Source organism: Leuciscus leuciscus (genome assembly GCF_965113295.1).
Source record: "Leuciscus leuciscus genome assembly, chromosome: 20".
Lineage (NCBI taxonomy): Eukaryota > Metazoa > Chordata > Actinopteri > Cypriniformes > Leuciscidae > Leuciscus > Leuciscus leuciscus.
In genome coordinates this window covers 22,737,530-22,755,350 of record NC_138744.1, presented here as the reverse complement: position 1 = coordinate 22,755,350, position 17,821 = coordinate 22,737,530, and the positions used below count along the sequence as shown (strand labels likewise).

The window sequence follows — 17,821 nt, the reverse complement described above, 5'->3', positions numbered from 1 at the left end:
AAAAGACACCTACATCTTGGATGCCCTTGAGGTAAGCTAAAACATACCAAAAATTAATTTCAAAGTGAACTATCCCTTTAATAATGCCTTGAAACAATTCCTTTCAGTTAAAACCTGCCTTAGCCTAATTTACTCTAGCCTGAATGTATGTTTTATTATGTTCATGTTTTATCACTTGTTTACCCAGCAAAAAAGAAAAATTTTGGTTCGAAGGACAGAATTAAAAAAAAAATTTTTATATATATATCTAGTATCTTTACTGACTTAACAAACTTTACAGAATTGAGTAAAGTATTAATCATCCTTTTGTACCCCTTGACAATAGCTACCTTGCTCAATTCTGTAAAGTTTGTTAAATCATTAAGTCAGTAAAGATAATAAAATAGACAAATTAGTAAAGATGACAAATGGTAGAAACGCAACGCACACAGAGCTGGTTTTATCGCATCATCTGTCTACATTTGGGCTTGACCTAGTTTGGGCTTGGGCTAGTTACTAAAAAAAATACTATCTAATAATGACTAAAGTAGCCTAAACCAGTGAATTATAATGACAGAATGCATAATCTGAACCATTTGTGTGTGGTGTGCAAACATCCTTAAAATATTGGATTTATGGGTTTTTTTATTATTTTTTTTATGTGTGTGTGTGAAAGCATCTTTTGAATGTTGGGTTAACATCTAATACAGAATGTTTTGGATAGGCTAGTATTAGACATGTAGTACGTGAGCATCCAGAATGGAAGAACCCCGAAGAAAACCCATGCAGTTTCCCACGAATTTGATGACGTTCATGTGCGCGACGTGATATTTCCGGGCCCTGTCCCAAATGGAACCCTAAGCACGCGCGGTCCGCACTTTCGTGACGTAATGCCGCTTTGACTGTCGGGAAGAAGTCTGCTGCGGAGCCCGCATCAGCGCGGGCTCGGCAATAGTGCGCATCAAGGGCGCAAATCGACCACATGGGGGCGCTCGCGAGCACCCTTCTGAGATCTAAAAATGACAAATGGGACACACTGCGGTCTCACGCGCACGCGGCAGCCATTGTAAGTCCACAAGACCGAAAGTGCTCATGAAGTGTGCCATGCCATTTGGGACAGGGCCATGGGATCAACTAATCCCTTTTGCAATTTCACCCAGATTTTTAATCAGTTAAATAGACCTACTATTACTATACTACATACTATATTATACTTCTATGCATTTTGTGACTTTAAGAAAAACACCTTTTAGGCTTTTATTTTGAACGTGTCGATTTTAAGGTGCCGTAATAGTGACTTCCTTCCCGTTGTTTTTAGTGCTGCTGCTGAGGGTAATTTACTTGTTATTGTTCGCAAGCTGGTTCCTTCACAAACACATACAGATGATAGTGCACTGAGACACGCTTTATATACGTGACAGGAAAGCGCGCCCAAGAGCGAGCAACGGTTTGTACGTGTTTTGTGTCATCACGTGACAGAAATACTGCGCTTAATTGTATTTTCTGTCTGGAACGGTCTAAAGATTAGCCAGTTTGCTAGTCATCATAATGCCGAACAAATGGTGCATTATGCATGCAACACTAACTTACACTAACCATGATTAGTATTTTAAGAAGAATGCAGCCCGTGCCATAATAACCTGTCTTGTTGTTCTAAATGTTTTGATTGTGGATGGTTTGTGTTAAAAGTGAATGGTAACGTTAGATACTGGATGTTTTACTATGTTGCGTGCGTGTTTAAGAGAGAAGACATATTTCATGTAACTTACATCATGTATGTGATGTGTAGCCGCATGCGCATCTGCATTTAATGCTCTGCAGAGAAAATAAAGTAGATGTCATGAGTATTTTGGGCTGACAGACGCTCTCTGTGTCTCAACTCAGATCATAAACTGAACAGACGGAAATATGAATGATGCGGATTCAGCCACGAGGAAGCACGCGAGTTCCCGAGAGTTACAGAGTGAGTGCACGCGCTCTTGTCGCAGTAGGTATGTGAGCTGTGAATTATTTCCCAGAATAATAATTGTGCATCCTACGTGTTTTTAATCATCATGCTTCAGCACCCAAGAATGAGGATGCCTATGAAATCTCCATTCCCTTTGAAGACAACAACTTTGAGCAGCAGGGAGGCTTCTACAACCAAAATGACCAGAACTTTGATGGTCAGTTCAGTTGAGTATCGCTTCTTTTTGTTGTAAGCTGTGACCAGGCTTGGGAGGGTTACTTTAAAAATGTATTCTGTTACAGTTACAAATTACTTCATAAAAAAAGTATTCAGTAATGTAATCCAAGTACTATAATATGAAAGTAATGTAACTGATTACTTTTGGATTACTTCAAGGTCACGTATATAAATAGTCAAGCAAGAAGAAATATTATAAAAAAATTAAAAAAAAACTTTTATTTATTAAGAATTTGGTCCAGTGTACAATATTTGCTAAATATGCACTGAATATATATTTATGTAAAGGGCTATACAGACATCTAGTGGCTAATGTATGGTATTACAGATTATTTTGTTTTATTTAAAAAAAAAATGTAACAAAAAAATAAAAACACAACATTTAAAAATTTTACACAATCTACATATTAGTTTATTTTAAAATAGGCCTACATGTTGACTAAAGCCGTGATCTTTCTTAATTTGCCTGACTAAACTTGGGGCGTTGGCAGTGGGAGTTCCCCTACGTTACCTAGGCAGCGAACATCCCGTTACGCGAGAAAAGATTAAGGCTGTTTCTCAATTCCAAGAACGCAAAGAACAGACTTGCGCTCTCTTTGAGACTGGTCTTGCCAGGCGACCTTGAAAGAACGAACTCGGAAGGACGCGAGAACACAGAACGCATCTTTATGAGAATTGAGATGTGCTGCGATGCTGCTTAACTGACCATCTCGGCAAATACAACACAACATCACAAACATGTCACAACCTTTTAAACATTTCTTTCATATTATTATAGACATTGTTTTCATAGTTTATATCTTTTTTATTTTACCATGTGTATTTATGAGTAGCCTATGTGTTACCTATGTTTTGTCAATGTTAAGATTCTTTTTAATATGCCAATAAAAATACTGCCGCTTTCTTAAGGTCTTTATCACTTTATTAAAATGAAGCAAAAGAGACCGACAAATGTAAACTTTCACGAGCTGTCACGTATTTCGAGCTTGCAGCGGGAATCTCTTAAGTGAGAACGAGAAGTTTAAAGTCGGCATGAAACGGAAGTTGAGATTGTCATTTTTTCCTTGTTGTGATGTATATCCGAGTGAAACGGCTTCTGAAATTAGAAAAAAATGTAGGGCGGGGCTTGATTTCGTCCATCGGGAATTGATTGGATCGTTGGAGGTTGGGCGTTGCAAACAAAATGGAGGCAGATTTGAATGCCAGTTTACATTCAGTTGTGGAGGATTTCTCTCCACCTGACTCCCCCACCGTTACCCTCCCATGAAGGATTTTTTATTGAGGAGCCCGGCGACGAGAACGAAGACGAGTAGCTAAATTTTCAGGCAGGAATCAGCCCATTTTTATATGAGCCTCCCGCGAAACGAGACAAACACCGATAGCCGCACCCTCATCGGCTCTGGCCGCACCCTTTCGCCATGGCACGTGACCGAAAGAGAAGAGAGGTCGTTTCGAGGGTGGAGGGAAGGGTAATGTATTTGATTAAAGATTATAAGGGTACATGAATTTAAAAAAAATAATGAAGTGTACAGATAAATCATTTATAATAAACACTACAATATTACATATAAAAAGAAGATTTGTCAAATTTAATTTCATGCCGACTTTAAAGCTTACAGCCTTCCGTACGTCGACTGCCCGCAACGTCTTCTGGGATTTTTAGCGGTTCGATTCTCTCAAGTCTGCATTTGATGCATCCTCGATATCAAGGACACATCCGGGCACTTCATGCGTCCTCTGTACTTGCGTTCTTGAGTATTGGAATTGAACTTCGACGATTGATGATGACGTAGTACGAGAACACAAGGACACAAGATCACTGAAGAACGCATATTGAGAAACAGCCTAAGAAAGGACATTTTGGGTACTAAAAAAGCTACTCTCCTAATTTCTACAAAATAGCAGCGGAATTTCCACGAATTAAAAGCGATTTTACCCGCAGGCAGCATCTTTTCTACTAGCAGCAGTGATTCACTCAGCGTCTGAGGAGATTGTAGACAGCTGTTATTTGCGCATGCACCAGCGCGTGGCACACGTGAGTCATTACTGGCAACAGAACCAGGAACTACTGTATAATCAAGCAGCGCTTAATATAGTGTTATTATGCCAAAATACTTATTTATTTAGTTTTAAATGAAACCATTGTAATCCTGAAAGTATTCCCCCTTTTTTCAAAATGTAACTATAATCTGATTACTACGTTTTTTGACGTAACTGTAACGGATTACAGTTACTGGATTTTTGTATCCTGATTACATAACGTCGTTACATGTATTCCGTTACTCCCCAACCCTGGCTGTGACCCACCATGTACACTATGCACTTGTCCTTTAACTGTTCACACCAAGTACGATAACTTTACCAATACATTATTAATTATTATTATTATTATTTTGTTTATAAATTTGAAAGAAAAGCAGAGTCCACCATTAACTATAATGATAATGACACAGATAAACTATATTATTGACCCTTTTCACATTTCTGGGCTTCTCAGAAGAGGAAGTCGTCATAGTTGGGTAAACTTATCTAGCGGTGAATGAGAGAATACATTAAATATATATTTTTTGTTTCCTTTTCCTCAAAATAGCAAAAGAAAAACTTTTCGTAACTTTCAAAAAGAGGAAGAAAATAGAGAGATATTAATTAACAGCAGAGAAAGATGTCAAGGTTACCGTCACTCCCACAGTTAAATAGTTTCTTGTAATTTGATGCAAAGGTAATATAATACAAAGTATAGTGTAATAAATGTATATACATAAAATAAAAATAAAAATATAGAAAATACTTTGCGAGATTTAAAAAAAATTTTCCACCAATCAGAATCCACCTGACTTTAAAGAGATTGAGCATTTAAAGTGGCAGCCATCATAAAGCATGCGCTTATAATTATTGTCCGTTGGTGTAGACTTTAATATATTTATCTTTACTAACCCGAATATTGTTCCAAAACTATAAAGACCCATTCACACCAAGAATGATACCTGTAGGCTATAACGATAAAACCAATGTCCAAAACCAGTGTCCAAACCAATGTACAATAATGTTCTGTCCTTCATAATTGCACACTGCAATTATGTTGTTCGTTGCTGGATTCTGATTGGCTGTCGATGTTTTTATTGTTTATCAGCAAAAAAAAAAAAAACATTCTGAAAGTGTCTCCAACGATATTGTTTCTCTTTGCCATTATCCTTATAACTGTGGTGTAGGCTTCCCTATTCTCACTGGATTTAAACAATTATTAAAACTTTATTGTTGTAGATATCATTATAGTTTTTGTCCTTGGTGTGAACCACCAACCGTCCATAAGTCTTTAGTTCATCTTTGGAACACAAATTAAGATTTTTTTTAATGTTCTCTCATGTTGATTTTTAATATTATGTCATATTTGTCATAGCTTCTGGCACATCAAGCACACACAGTTGAGCTTCTTTGTTTACCATATTTAATATGCTCTATGTATGCGCGTTAATCAATGTTTATATATGAATATCTTTTCATTATATAACACAATTGTGTCTCTTCTGAAGACTTGGATTAAATTCCTATGGATTACTTTTATGTCTTTTTGTACGTTATGAAATATGAACGTTTTTGTTGCATGGACTTTTAATGGATGGTCAAAAATGATGAGAGAAAATTAAAATTATCTTCATTTGTGCTCCGAAAATTAACTTATATCTTATGGGTTTGAAACAACATGAGTTGTTTGGTTTAGCGTGAGTAAATTATGACATAGTTTTCATTTTTGGGTGAACTATCCCTTTAAGTGCTGTATGTCAATGTGTGATGATATTTGCTTATGTTGTGATACAGGTAGTGATCCGCCAGCACCGAGCAACTCTTATCTGTTGATCACTAACTTGCGGACACAACTGCAGATCTCGCTGGAGAAAAATTCATGGCTTCAGAAGCGCATTGAGGACCTGGAGGAGGAGCGGGACTTCCTGCGCTGCCAGCTCGATCGGTTCATCTTCTCAACCAAGAGTCAGGAAAGCAACGGTGAGACGAGGAGAGACGAGACAGAAGCTGTGTCCCAATTCAAAGGCTGCATCCTTCAAAGGACGTAGACATCAAATGCAACGGCTTCGAAGCCCGCAAAGGTCGAACCGAGCGTTGTTAAATGGCACGGTCTAGTCTATGGAGGATTGTTCTTGTCGCCTAGCAATTTGACAGCTACCGTTGATAAGTGACTGTTACTTTTTTGAAAGTTGGATTCAACGGTCTGAAAAAAAACCAGGGTTCACAACTTGCCTAAATATGTTCACCTTGGTCTAGTTATTTACAAAAATTATGTAAAAAAAAAAATATATATATATATTTAATCGCATTTTAGTAAGATATAAGTCAACATTTGAACCACTTTAAAGTTTCTTATCATTAGATATTTGAGTAAGTTGAAACCCAATTTAAAGATGTAAATCGACAATTTCTCTAAAAAAAATCTTGTCGACTCTGGCGCGCAATGAATTCTGGGGTAGGCAAGGCCTTGAAGGATCCATCTGTTATATCCTTCATTGCCCAGGAAATGAAGGATGCATTTCGAGGCCACATTTGAAGATGCTGTGATGCAATCGGGCTTCGAATGAGCCCTCTGAAGGATGCAGCCTCTGAATTTGGACGCAGCTCTAGTGTGAGCCCAAACTGTGCTAATAGAGGACATTTAGGGTACTTTTACACTACAACAATGTACTATAAACTGAAACGTTTTTCGCATGCAGACGGCAACGTTGTCAAAATGATCCCCGTTCACATGGATCCGCAAAATCACTGAATTCTGCTGCCAGGCCAGTAGTTGGAGATGCCACTTTGTAAAGAAACACTGTGCGCCTTTAGACTGAACACGTAATACACATACGCATGACGTCAACGTTTTCACACATTCCCGTTTTTGTAGTTTATATTGTAGACGATAAGGGCCCTCCAGCGTTTTCAGGTGTAAATGAACGGCCAAAATGCATAAAAAGGTTTCCGTTTTTAGTTGAAAAGGGTGTCGTGTAAACGGCCCCTTAGAGCCACAAGAAAAAATTGTGAATGGAATGGGGTCAAAGGTCATTTGAGAAATAGTGGAATGTTCTCTATAATAAACCCAGCCTGACTTCTGCAGCATATGATCACAAGAAAATGTACATGAACATCTGTTTTACAGGAACACAAACTAACGTGAAACATAAAAACAGATGTTCATGTACATTTTCTTGTGATCATATGCTGCAGAAGTCGGGCTGGGTATTGATACAGATTTAGGGGACTAAAAGAGTAAAACTGAATTTCTTTTTTCCCCTGCAGGGAATGATTCCAGGAGTTTTTCTTGGAGAAGGAGAAGAGAAAGTGATCGGGGTAAAGTGTTATTTTAGTATTTATATACTATTACAGTTTTTTTCATATTTTGAAATTGTTTATTTTTACATTTTAAATGTTCTTTTTTTTATTTGTTTGATTTTTAGTAATTTTATGTGCTTTTGTTTTTTTAGTTATATGTTTTTAATATTAATATTTTGGTTTATTTTATTTTATTTTATTTTTTTCAGTTTTATTTTTTATTTATTTGCAGTTAGTAATTTTATTGCTTTTAGTTTAAATTAGTTTATATATATATATATATATATATATATATAAATCATTTAATTCAGCTTTATTTCATTTAACAGAAATGTTTTAATAGTTTTGGTTTTAGTTCATTATAATAAACTTGTGCAGAACATGAATAAACCCTTATTAAAACATCAATACTTTAATAATTACAAGATGTTCCTTCTGGCCAAAGTCTGTACTGTGTACGGTAAGAGGAGAGTGTTTACTGTAACATAAAGATCAGAATCAACTATAATCATTAACGTTTCAGATCAACAAGCAGAGAGCCAGCGGTCGGCAAACCGTCAATCATTCCAGCAGAGGCCAACCCAACAGACTTCAGCCAACTCCAAGGCCTTGAGCTCTGTTCCCGGTCCCGTCAGTGCTCAGATAAGTTCCATGTTCGGACCCCCCCACCCTCAGCCGCTCCTGCAGGGCCACGGTGGCGGCAGCACCAGCAGCAGCTGCAGCAGCAACAACAGGTCCCTCAATGAACTGCAAGGTGTGTCTGAAATGTGTTTATAAAAAAAATATATATATATGTTTATTTCACATCCTGCCCAATGATGTCCTACAATGTTCATATTGAAGGCTATGAAAACGAATATAGTGAATGTAACCATGTAGGTTAGCAGATGCGCTTGGAAACTACTGTATATCGATATAAACAATATTGCCTCATTCCATATAGTTTATAAAAAAAATATACCGACCGATATATATTGTACAAACACGATGTATCGCCCAGCTGCAACGTTTTTACTCTACATCGTCATTGTGGTTAAAATATTCATGCCTACAATTAAGAAAAAAGCATATTTAGTTTATTTACTTTTGTTTTAATTTCAGCAATCAACATTCTGCATAATTTCCCTGGATCTAATGTATTTTTATAGATAATGTGTTGTAGTTCACTGATGTGTGTCTGATCATTTGTGTCTGGTGATCAAATCTTTTGATGTAAGGCTCAAGCTTAAAATATTAATTAAAATATACATTTTAATTTTATATACATTTATATAAAACAACTAACATTCTCATTTTAAACAATGTTTTGAAATGGAAGGAAATAGTGAAGGCTACTTTGGCATACCTCCATGTGTATTATTTAATGTTTAATTTTAAGAGATTAACATTTATTTCTAAAATGTCACCTGAAAATATTAATATTTAAAAAATTTGCCTTGTATGTCATATAATGACAACATTTCTGTAATTAACACAATTTACATGATATTAACTCAAAATCAATAATGTCAAGTGGACATGGTTATTATTTGGCTTTGTTAATACTAGTGCAAAGTGCCCGTGCAAAATCAGTTTTTGTGTGTTTTTAGTAATTGTTGGTTTGGTGTATTTGAGTGCTCAATGTTACAATTACACAGCAAAAGTTCAGTGACATTTTTATTTGTGCATGGTAGAAAGCAAATACTGATACTGACATAATGACATACAATAAATATGGAAAATTGAACTACACGATTGAGGGAGCAGGCTACACAGTGAACACAGTGAACAGTTTGTGAATGGGTTACTACAATTGATGGCCGTGAATAAAATATAATTTTCAGAAGTAAACAGTGATGCTGACAGAGTGTTCATGTCAGAATGTTTATTTTTAAACCACAACCTTCTAAGTGCTTCTTTTACCGATATATTTACTAATATCTTTTGCATTTCTAATCCAAACAACGTCAAACTTGGCGCTGCACTTACTCGTGCCCGTAGCAAGACACCAGTCAAGTTTGAAATCCATCGGACTAACGGTTCGAGAGATATGCGAATAACAGACACACAGACAGACAGACAGACGTTTCTGTCATTTATAGATAGACTAGTGCAAAATCAGTTTTTGTGTGTGTTTTTAGTAGCCTAATTGTTGGTTTGGTGCCCGTGAACGAGACTGTGAACGCATTGAATTCAGGGAGCAGGCTTGGTTACTACAAATGATGGCCGTGAATAAAATATAATATTCAGAAGTAAAATTCATTAGTTCTACTCAGTGAATGCCCGTGCAAAATCAGTTTTTGAGTGTGTTTTTAGTAATTGTTGGTTTGGTGTGTTTGAGTGCTCATTGTTACAATTACATAGCAAAAGTTCAGTGACATTTTTATTTGTGCATGGTAGAAAGCACAAAGTGAACTCAGAGAAAACGCTATGCTTGAGCAAACAGTTTGTGAATAGGCCACTACAAATGATGGCTGTGAAAGAGACTGTGAATGCATTGAATAGGATATGTTTAGTTGGTGAATACACAGTATGAAATGTAATATTCAGAAGTAAACAGCATAGCTGACTTACAGATTCAGTTAACATCCACAAATGAATAAGCGCGTCGATTCAGGGAGCAGTGCAAAGTACCCGTGCAAAATCAGTTTTTGTGAGCAGATCGCCGTCAAAGAAGTTCAGGAGATTTTTCTTAGCGATGGCTGATTTCAACAGTTTCAATATGATAAAAAATAACTTTTATATTGATTCAATGGATTAATTGCATTTAGAAAAAAAAGTGTCATGAATTTATTGCATTTTTGGGGGAAAATAATCCATTTTTATAATAAATCTTTGAAAATCAAAATCTGGATTTAAATTTTTTTATGTTATTATAACCTAAAGATGCTATGTGAAAGTTTGAAACAGAAAATAGTGGTTTTCATCTTGCCACTTTCTTGGTAAAGAAAACACATTTTTACTCATATTAATCAAAATGGATTTATCACGTTTTGGAACCAAACTATAATATTCAGAAGTAAACAGTGTAGCTGACTGAGTGTTTATGTCAGAATGTTTATTTTTAAACCACAACCTTCTAAGCGCTTCTTTTACCGATATATTTACCGATATCTTTAGCATTTCTAATCCAAACAACGTCAAACTTGGCACTGCACTTACTCGTGCCCGTAGCGAGACACCTGTCAAGTTTGAAATCCATCAGACTAATGGTTCGAGAGATATGCGAATAACAGACACACAGACAGACAGACAGACGTTTCTGTAATTTATAGATGGATAAGACATTATACAGTACCGTTCAAAAGTTGAGGTCAGTAAGATTTATTTGATAAAAAATACAGTAAAAAATGTAACAATTTTAAATGTAATTTATTCATGTGATGCTGGATTTATATGTATGAATGTAAAGCTGGATTTTCAGCATTATTACTCCAGTCTTCAGTGTCACGTGACCTTTCAGAAATCATCTTAATATGCTGATTTGCTGCTCAAGAAACATTTTTCATTATTATTAATGTTGAAAACAATTGTGCTGTTGTTTTTGTGGAAACGAAAACATTTTTTCAGAATGATTTGATGCATAGAGAGCTCAAAAGAACAGAATTTATTTGAAATGAAAATCTTTTGTAACATTATAAATATCTTATCTGTCACTTTTGATCAATTTAGTGAATTTAATAAAGATGTATTACGATGCCTGACTCAAGTACATCTACTTGTGCTGCCGCAGAATCCCTCTCTCTTCTGGGAGATGAAGAGGATGACTATCTCGAGGATAGCTACCTGGAGGAAGAGGAAATGATGTCAGGAGAGGATGTGATAACAGAGAGCATGTCCCTCCGGAACATCGGCGCAGCTGGAAGACCCTCCGGCGGTCATCCAGCTCTGAAGAGGAGGAGGGTTTTCAGAATCGCCAGAGGGAGAGAAAGACAGAGAGGTGAGCGTTCAGAGTGAGGAAACGTGACCGGCAAGTGATTTTTCTCTTTCTGAAGGCTTGTTTCTCTTTCTCTCCTTTTTGCTGTTGCTCCAGTGAAAGACGCAGCAGGTGTATTGTTCCGCTATAAAAAGATCCTGGTGACGTACCAGAGGCTGAAGAATATGTCCAAGGCCTTCCAGATCCATGGTGTCGATCGTAATACGGTGGCCTCGACAACACCCATCGCTGAGCTTCTGCTTGTGGCTCCAGAGAAGGTGGCTGAGGTGGGCGAGTTTGACCCGTCTAAAGAAAAGCTTCTGGACTACGCCCGACGCTGTTACATCGCCCTCGACCCACAGACTCTCGGCAAAGTGCAAGCTCTGAAGAAGAACAACCTTCTCCTACCCATCTCATACAGGTATTAATACATGCATACATACAGGTGCTTAGCAATCATGCCCCTTTCACACAGCAAATTACGATTTTACAGTAAATGCAGAAATGTGCTGTTCCCACAAGCAACCGCGTTCTTTTTACCGGCAAGATCACACATCATTACTAAGATACCAGTAAACTCTGTGATGTCAATCATTAGAAATCATGTTACATGTACTTACTACAGTAATAACAGCATATTATGCATAATTACATGCAACTAACCCTAAACCAAACGTTAATTGCATACTAAGTACATGTTGTTAATTACTATTACTCAGTGTATCATTACATTGCAACAAGAGCATCTTAAAATAAAGTGTAACTTTTTACTTTTTTTTTTTTACTTCTGAATGACAGACATATGAGGACGATCACACAGAACTCAGTTTTGCTCTTAAAAACATGATACGCATAATAGTTAAAGGGATGGTTCGGAGTAATTTCAACCTAGGGTCCTTTGCACCATGACCTTGAGCCAAACACCCCCTTAGAAGCTTTTTTTCCCTTGGTTGAACATTATTAAAGTTAGAGCTTATTTAGAGATATCAGCCGAATGGCTTAGTGCAGGCGCTAGTGGATCCTATGATGTATCTCGTAAATTACGCCACTAATAATGCCCAGAATGGTACCAAACTTATACAGTAGTACAAATAGGTTCTGTACTCATAAAACGAGGCATTGGAAAGTTTGTAAGTACATCAGGAGTTTATTTAAATAACACTTGCCTGACGGCTTATGCTACCGCTAACCCGGATGTCAAGGTCACTTCAGTGATTTGGGAAAAGCCTTTAAAAGTCCTGGCAGAAAGCGATGCATAAGGATGTAGTGCAACGACGCCCAGTTCCAGGAATGCACTAATATTTTGTTGATTCGAGGTCATGGTGCAAAGGACCCTAGGTTGAAATTACTCCGAACCATCCCTTTAATATAGCACTGCAGTTACTATAGTACACAGTAGTAATTGCAGAGTGGCAGTGCTGATGAATGGAAATGAAGGCAAGGTCTCAAACGCGAGATGCAGCGCTACGGTCAGACGTCTGTCTAGCGCATGTATATATAGATGTACAATTCCGACAGAGCTTGATGATTGGTCCAAAGCAGACTTCTTACATCAGCATGTTCTGACCCCGTATTTACTCATACCGGTAATCTTGTTCTTTGTTTATACACAGCTTTATACCAGGAATTTACTGGTAATAGTATTTTTAAAGGTCCTGCTCACGCATGTAATTTACTAGTAAAGACTGTATGTGTGAAAGGGACTATTGTAACACCTAAAATGTCCTTTTTACACATTTTCTAATATAATCATTGTACATAATTAATAACCTAAGTAGTTAAAATTAAAAACAACTGGCCGAGGCCCGATAGCAATACACCAAAAACTGTTCTCATGTTTGAAATTGCAGATATCATTTTTTTTTCTAGATAAATTAAAATAGCATACTAAAATTTTAAATGATCATTTTAAATGTTACAAATAAACTTAGAATTTACAGTATGAAAATTTTATATTAATTTTGAGGTTTGCTAAAGATGTATGTTACTATTAATTTGTTTTTAAAGACTACCTTTGCTGCCATCCAATGCTTAGTTAATCTTAATGTAAATAATGAAAGTAGTGGAAATGAACATGCACAATTAAAAAATCCAGTATTGTATAAATATCCAATATGAACAGGTACTGACAAAGAAATGAACTCTAATATTGATACTAAAATATTAGTATATCACTAGTAAAAAAAATTAACTATTTGCTGACTTTTTCCTACTGTTACTATTTCTGCCCTCTGATTTTTATATAGCTTTATGAAAGATGTATTGTTATCAGTGGGTCTTGTTCAGGAAACATGAGCAGAATAAATTTGTGTAAATCATTCATATAACCATTCTTACATAAACGGTTACATTTTGAAGTTGATGTGACAATTTAGGTAAGAACAGGTTTATAAATGATTCAGAAATACACATTCTTACTTATACATGAGGTGCAAAATCCTGTATTAACAAACACTTTCATAAGCACATAAAAACTGACCATTGGATTGTCTTTTTTTTTATTCTCCTTCAGGTTGAAAGGAACGGATAATCGATAATTGGAAGACTTAGTGGAGTGATTCTCATCCTTCTGTACAGTGAAACCCCTTCACTGTATTTTAATGTACCACAGAACACACATCTACCATCTCAATCTCCACATTGTGCTGTTCAGATCCACTGTGCTCTGAAGCAAGTCTACTATTATTACCTCTTGTTTCCTCACTCATAGAGCTAGATGCTCACAGCTGCGGTTGGACTGCACACTTATTCTTTCAGGTTCGCTATTTTTTGAAGAGAACTTAGTTCTCAAACCCACAAAATAGACTTCACAGTATCTGTTCAGGGGTGCGTTTCCAAAAAGCATCGTTAGCTCCGTTAAATTGTGTTGGTAACGATGGAACTTGCGACCATAGTTGCTGTCGGGAAACGCACCCCTGATTGATTGTTGCTATGGTTAAAGCTAGGGATGCTAACGATTAATCGACAATCCATTAATTGATAATAATTTAATCGATACAACTTGTCAATGGTGGAATATGCAAAGGTCTTCATAATCGCGACGTTATCGGATCCTGAAAAGCCAATAGCTTTAGCCTAGCAACATGTCATGTCACTCTGTGATCTATGCATTGTCTTATGTGGGTCAAAAGCATCATGCGTATACTGGTTGCACGTGCGTCAACGGCACTTTTTCATACTAATACTTGGTCTCTAACTGAAACAGATATGCTTGTTGTATTCTGCTTGTTGAGACCTTTTCAACAATATATGACACAAGTGTATCTATGTACGGTTATTTTACAAATCGCATTTTCATTTAAAGAATTTTTTTTTCATGCCATGAAAATAGATCACTTATATGTCAGCAAATTCAAAAAACACTAAGTGATGGTCATATTCCGTATATTCACCTATTTTGTGTTGGTTAAACAAGTGGTTGTTAAGTAATGTGATACTTAGTAGCGCCCCCCGCTTCGGATTTAAGAGGTTAAGGATTATTTGATTAATTGACCGTTACTTTAAACAATGTTTGATTATGGGAATTTATGTAAATTGACATCCCGAAATTCCCTTCAGTCAAAAATCAAACTGAAATGTCCAGTGACGTCATCAGCCCTCTGTGCTTTGCAGCTCTATAGCAGTCGGCCTGTGTGTTGCGCATAAGTTCTTGGTTGGGTCATGTGATCCACTCAGTGGTCCCAAGTGTGTGTCTTTGTTTTCTGTATCTCATAGCACTTACCTGACAGACTGAAAGACTTTTGGGTTACACTTAATTTTGATGGTCCCCTTTAGACATTCTGTTGACCATAAGTTACACCTTCATGTCGACCTCAGACGTCACGCCCACGGGCCGCTGCCTGCCTGAAGGTCTGATGCATATGGCACACATAACTGGAAACACTTCAGTCATCGAAGTCGTCGTCTGGTTGGTTGAATTCTACAGGATGTCCGGGAAACGTGTGTGTCACGTTCTTTAATGGTCCGCCTGGAAACAAAGATGCCGTGAAGCCAAACCCCCTCATGGAAGAAGAACGCCGTCATGTTTACAACTGTGACAGAGCACTTATCAGGATCAACTAAATGGTCTTCAATGAAAAGTGTATTGGATGCATCCTGGTCTCTTATTGTAGGGACATCGACTTTACATTTTCACGCCGCTAAACATGACGCGGAACAAAACGAACTGTGATTGGTTGCTTTACATGTCAGTCAGATGGCTTCTGGGCGGTCGTTGGCTAATGAAAGCTGTAATAGAGTCCAGACCTTCTGCCGTTGATCTGAAGATTTGGCTACGTGAGACTACATGTCAACTAACTATCATTCGATTATTCGTTCAGTATTAGGCTACGTTCAGACTGCAGGTAAATGTGGAATCAGATATGGGCCACATTTAAAACAACAATAGCTGCGTTTCCACAGAAGAAATGCCACAATTTATCAAGACCTCGAAGTAGATATGAGGGAGAATCACCCAGAAACAACACCGCTCCCAAGTATAAGGGGCTTTCCTTGCCATTAATGCTTGGATAACATGTCTAAGTCTCCATCGATAAAAAATAATGACTAGTGCGGTGGCTGGGATATACGTAAACTTGCCAACATCTGTTGCTTTGATTTTTGGAATGACTTATCTCAAGAGGAAAAAATTCTGTTTCAGTCACATAACATTGATTAATGGAAACGGCGTTATTTCGCAATAGTTTTTTATCGACATTTAGAAAATATCACACAAGTTTTGCGCAAATCTGTAATGGAAACCTGGCCAATGTGAACAGTGGATCTGAGCAATAAATTGGAATTTAGCGCTAAGGCTCGCAGTGTGTTAGTAGAATAAGGGGTTTGGGTTGACACATAGTTGCAAAGTTGCTTATAGTCAGTAGAATGTCTGTTGGAGGAGCATCACAATAAAGTTTTAGCAGATATTAAGCAGACAGTCTACTAATACTCTAATGAGATAATGAGAGTTAGGTGACGTGTAGGTGCAACGTTACTTATAGTCAACAGAATGTCTAAAAGGGATGATCGAAAATAAAGTGTTGCCGACTTTTGAAATGTTGGATTTACTAGAAAGCGATGCACACACAGACCCATGCACTCCTCCCGTTTTAACACGGTGCGACTCTACACAAGCGGCACCTGTGTGTTCTCATTAGAACCCCATTGGATTTGATTTGTGGAGTGTTGTGCATGTGTATCCCTTAATCAAGCCCTGATTCCTATTAGACGAGACTGACTGTTCAGCATGTGAAAAGTTTATATAGTGTAAATCAGTGATGATACATGTTAAAACAGTTGGTAATAGTTCTGGTCTAGTCTAGTTCCGCATAGTGCAGACGATAATGATGTGTGAGGTGCATCAGTGAGTTCCTGGTGCTGAAGCTCTCATGAGTGTTTGTCGAATTCACTGTGTATGTCTGGAAGCATGTTGGGTGTTTGTTAGTACGCAGCGAGCTTGAGATTAGACTATTCACACTATCCAAGTGGCTAATAAAAAATGGCAAGTTTATCTTTAAATCACAAACTTTCTATTCCTTACCATCAGATAATGTTTTCAGGAACACTATAAGTTTCAGTTTGTTAACATTAGTTAATACATAAGTTGTCACCAACAAAAAATTAAGAATTTTTTATAGCATTTAGTAATGTAGGTTAATGTTAACTTATAAATAACACTTTTATTCATTGTTAATTTTTGCTCATAATACATTAGTTAATGTGTATTTATACAACATTAAATGTTAAAAATGTATTAATGGAAAATAACATTAACCTATTTTGCCCTTAACCTATTTTGCCCTTTTACAAAGTCTTGATTTTGTTTTTGTGGTCTATCAGAATAGGTTTTCATGCTTTGAATGTCAAAAAACACCTTATTTTTCACATATTTTACTTTGGATGTGTCTCAATCAGCTCCCTAGTACACTAAAGAAGGTTGAAAACATCAAATAGCATAATAATAATCAAAAATTCAATCCATTGTTAGTTCATAAAAACCTAATATATTAACTAATGTTAACAAATTGAACCTAATTGTAAAGTGTTTTGTTTGCATTATCTTGTACTTTTAATGTAATTTTACTCTGCAACCTTTGATTACGGGTCAGGGCTCAAGTAGATTTCAGTTTTGCCTCAGGAACCAATCATTTGTGGATACTTCATGTACAGTTCAGTTGATCGTAAAGCCATTTTTCTCTGTCTTGTTTTTTTTTTCTCTCTCTCCATGTAGCCAAGAAGCTGTTTATGGTCTGATCTTTTCTTGTCATACTGAGAGAAACATTTATGAAATGAATTCGTATTGATTCTGCGTATTGTAAATGACACTAAAACATTTGATTTCCTACTGAATCCTGTGCCTCTTTACTCTTTCATTCTGATTGCATATTCCTTGAGGTCTTGCATAATTAAAAGTAAAAATCAAAGTGCACTTGATAAGACTAAAAATCTCAACTGCTAAACTA

The 17,821-nt window shown here is 36.7% G+C and overlaps 1 protein-coding gene across 4 annotated transcripts; it reads left to right on the top strand.

Moving 5' to 3' along the window:
- Positions 1–1,081: 1,081 nt before the first annotated feature.
- Positions 1,082–17,708, top strand: ccdc106a (coiled-coil domain containing 106a). 4 transcript variants are annotated; one of them, XM_082150439.1, is made up of 9 exons: positions 1,082–1,311; positions 1,864–1,942; positions 2,043–2,153; positions 5,981–6,166; positions 7,454–7,504; positions 8,010–8,240; positions 11,199–11,405; positions 11,499–11,802; positions 13,894–17,708. In XM_082150439.1, the coding sequence occupies exons 2-9, from the start codon at positions 1,888–1,890 to the stop codon at positions 13,916–13,918; spliced, it is 1,170 nt and encodes a 389-aa protein (XP_082006565.1). In that variant the 5' UTR covers positions 1,082–1,311; positions 1,864–1,887; the 3' UTR covers positions 13,919–17,708. The 4 variants fall into 4 exon arrangements, with proteins under 4 accessions (XP_082006565.1, XP_082006564.1, XP_082006563.1 ...); XM_082150438.1 differs by having other exon boundaries at positions 1,082–1,430; XM_082150437.1 differs by having other exon boundaries at positions 1,083–1,426.
- Positions 17,709–17,821: the final 113 nt, after the last annotated feature.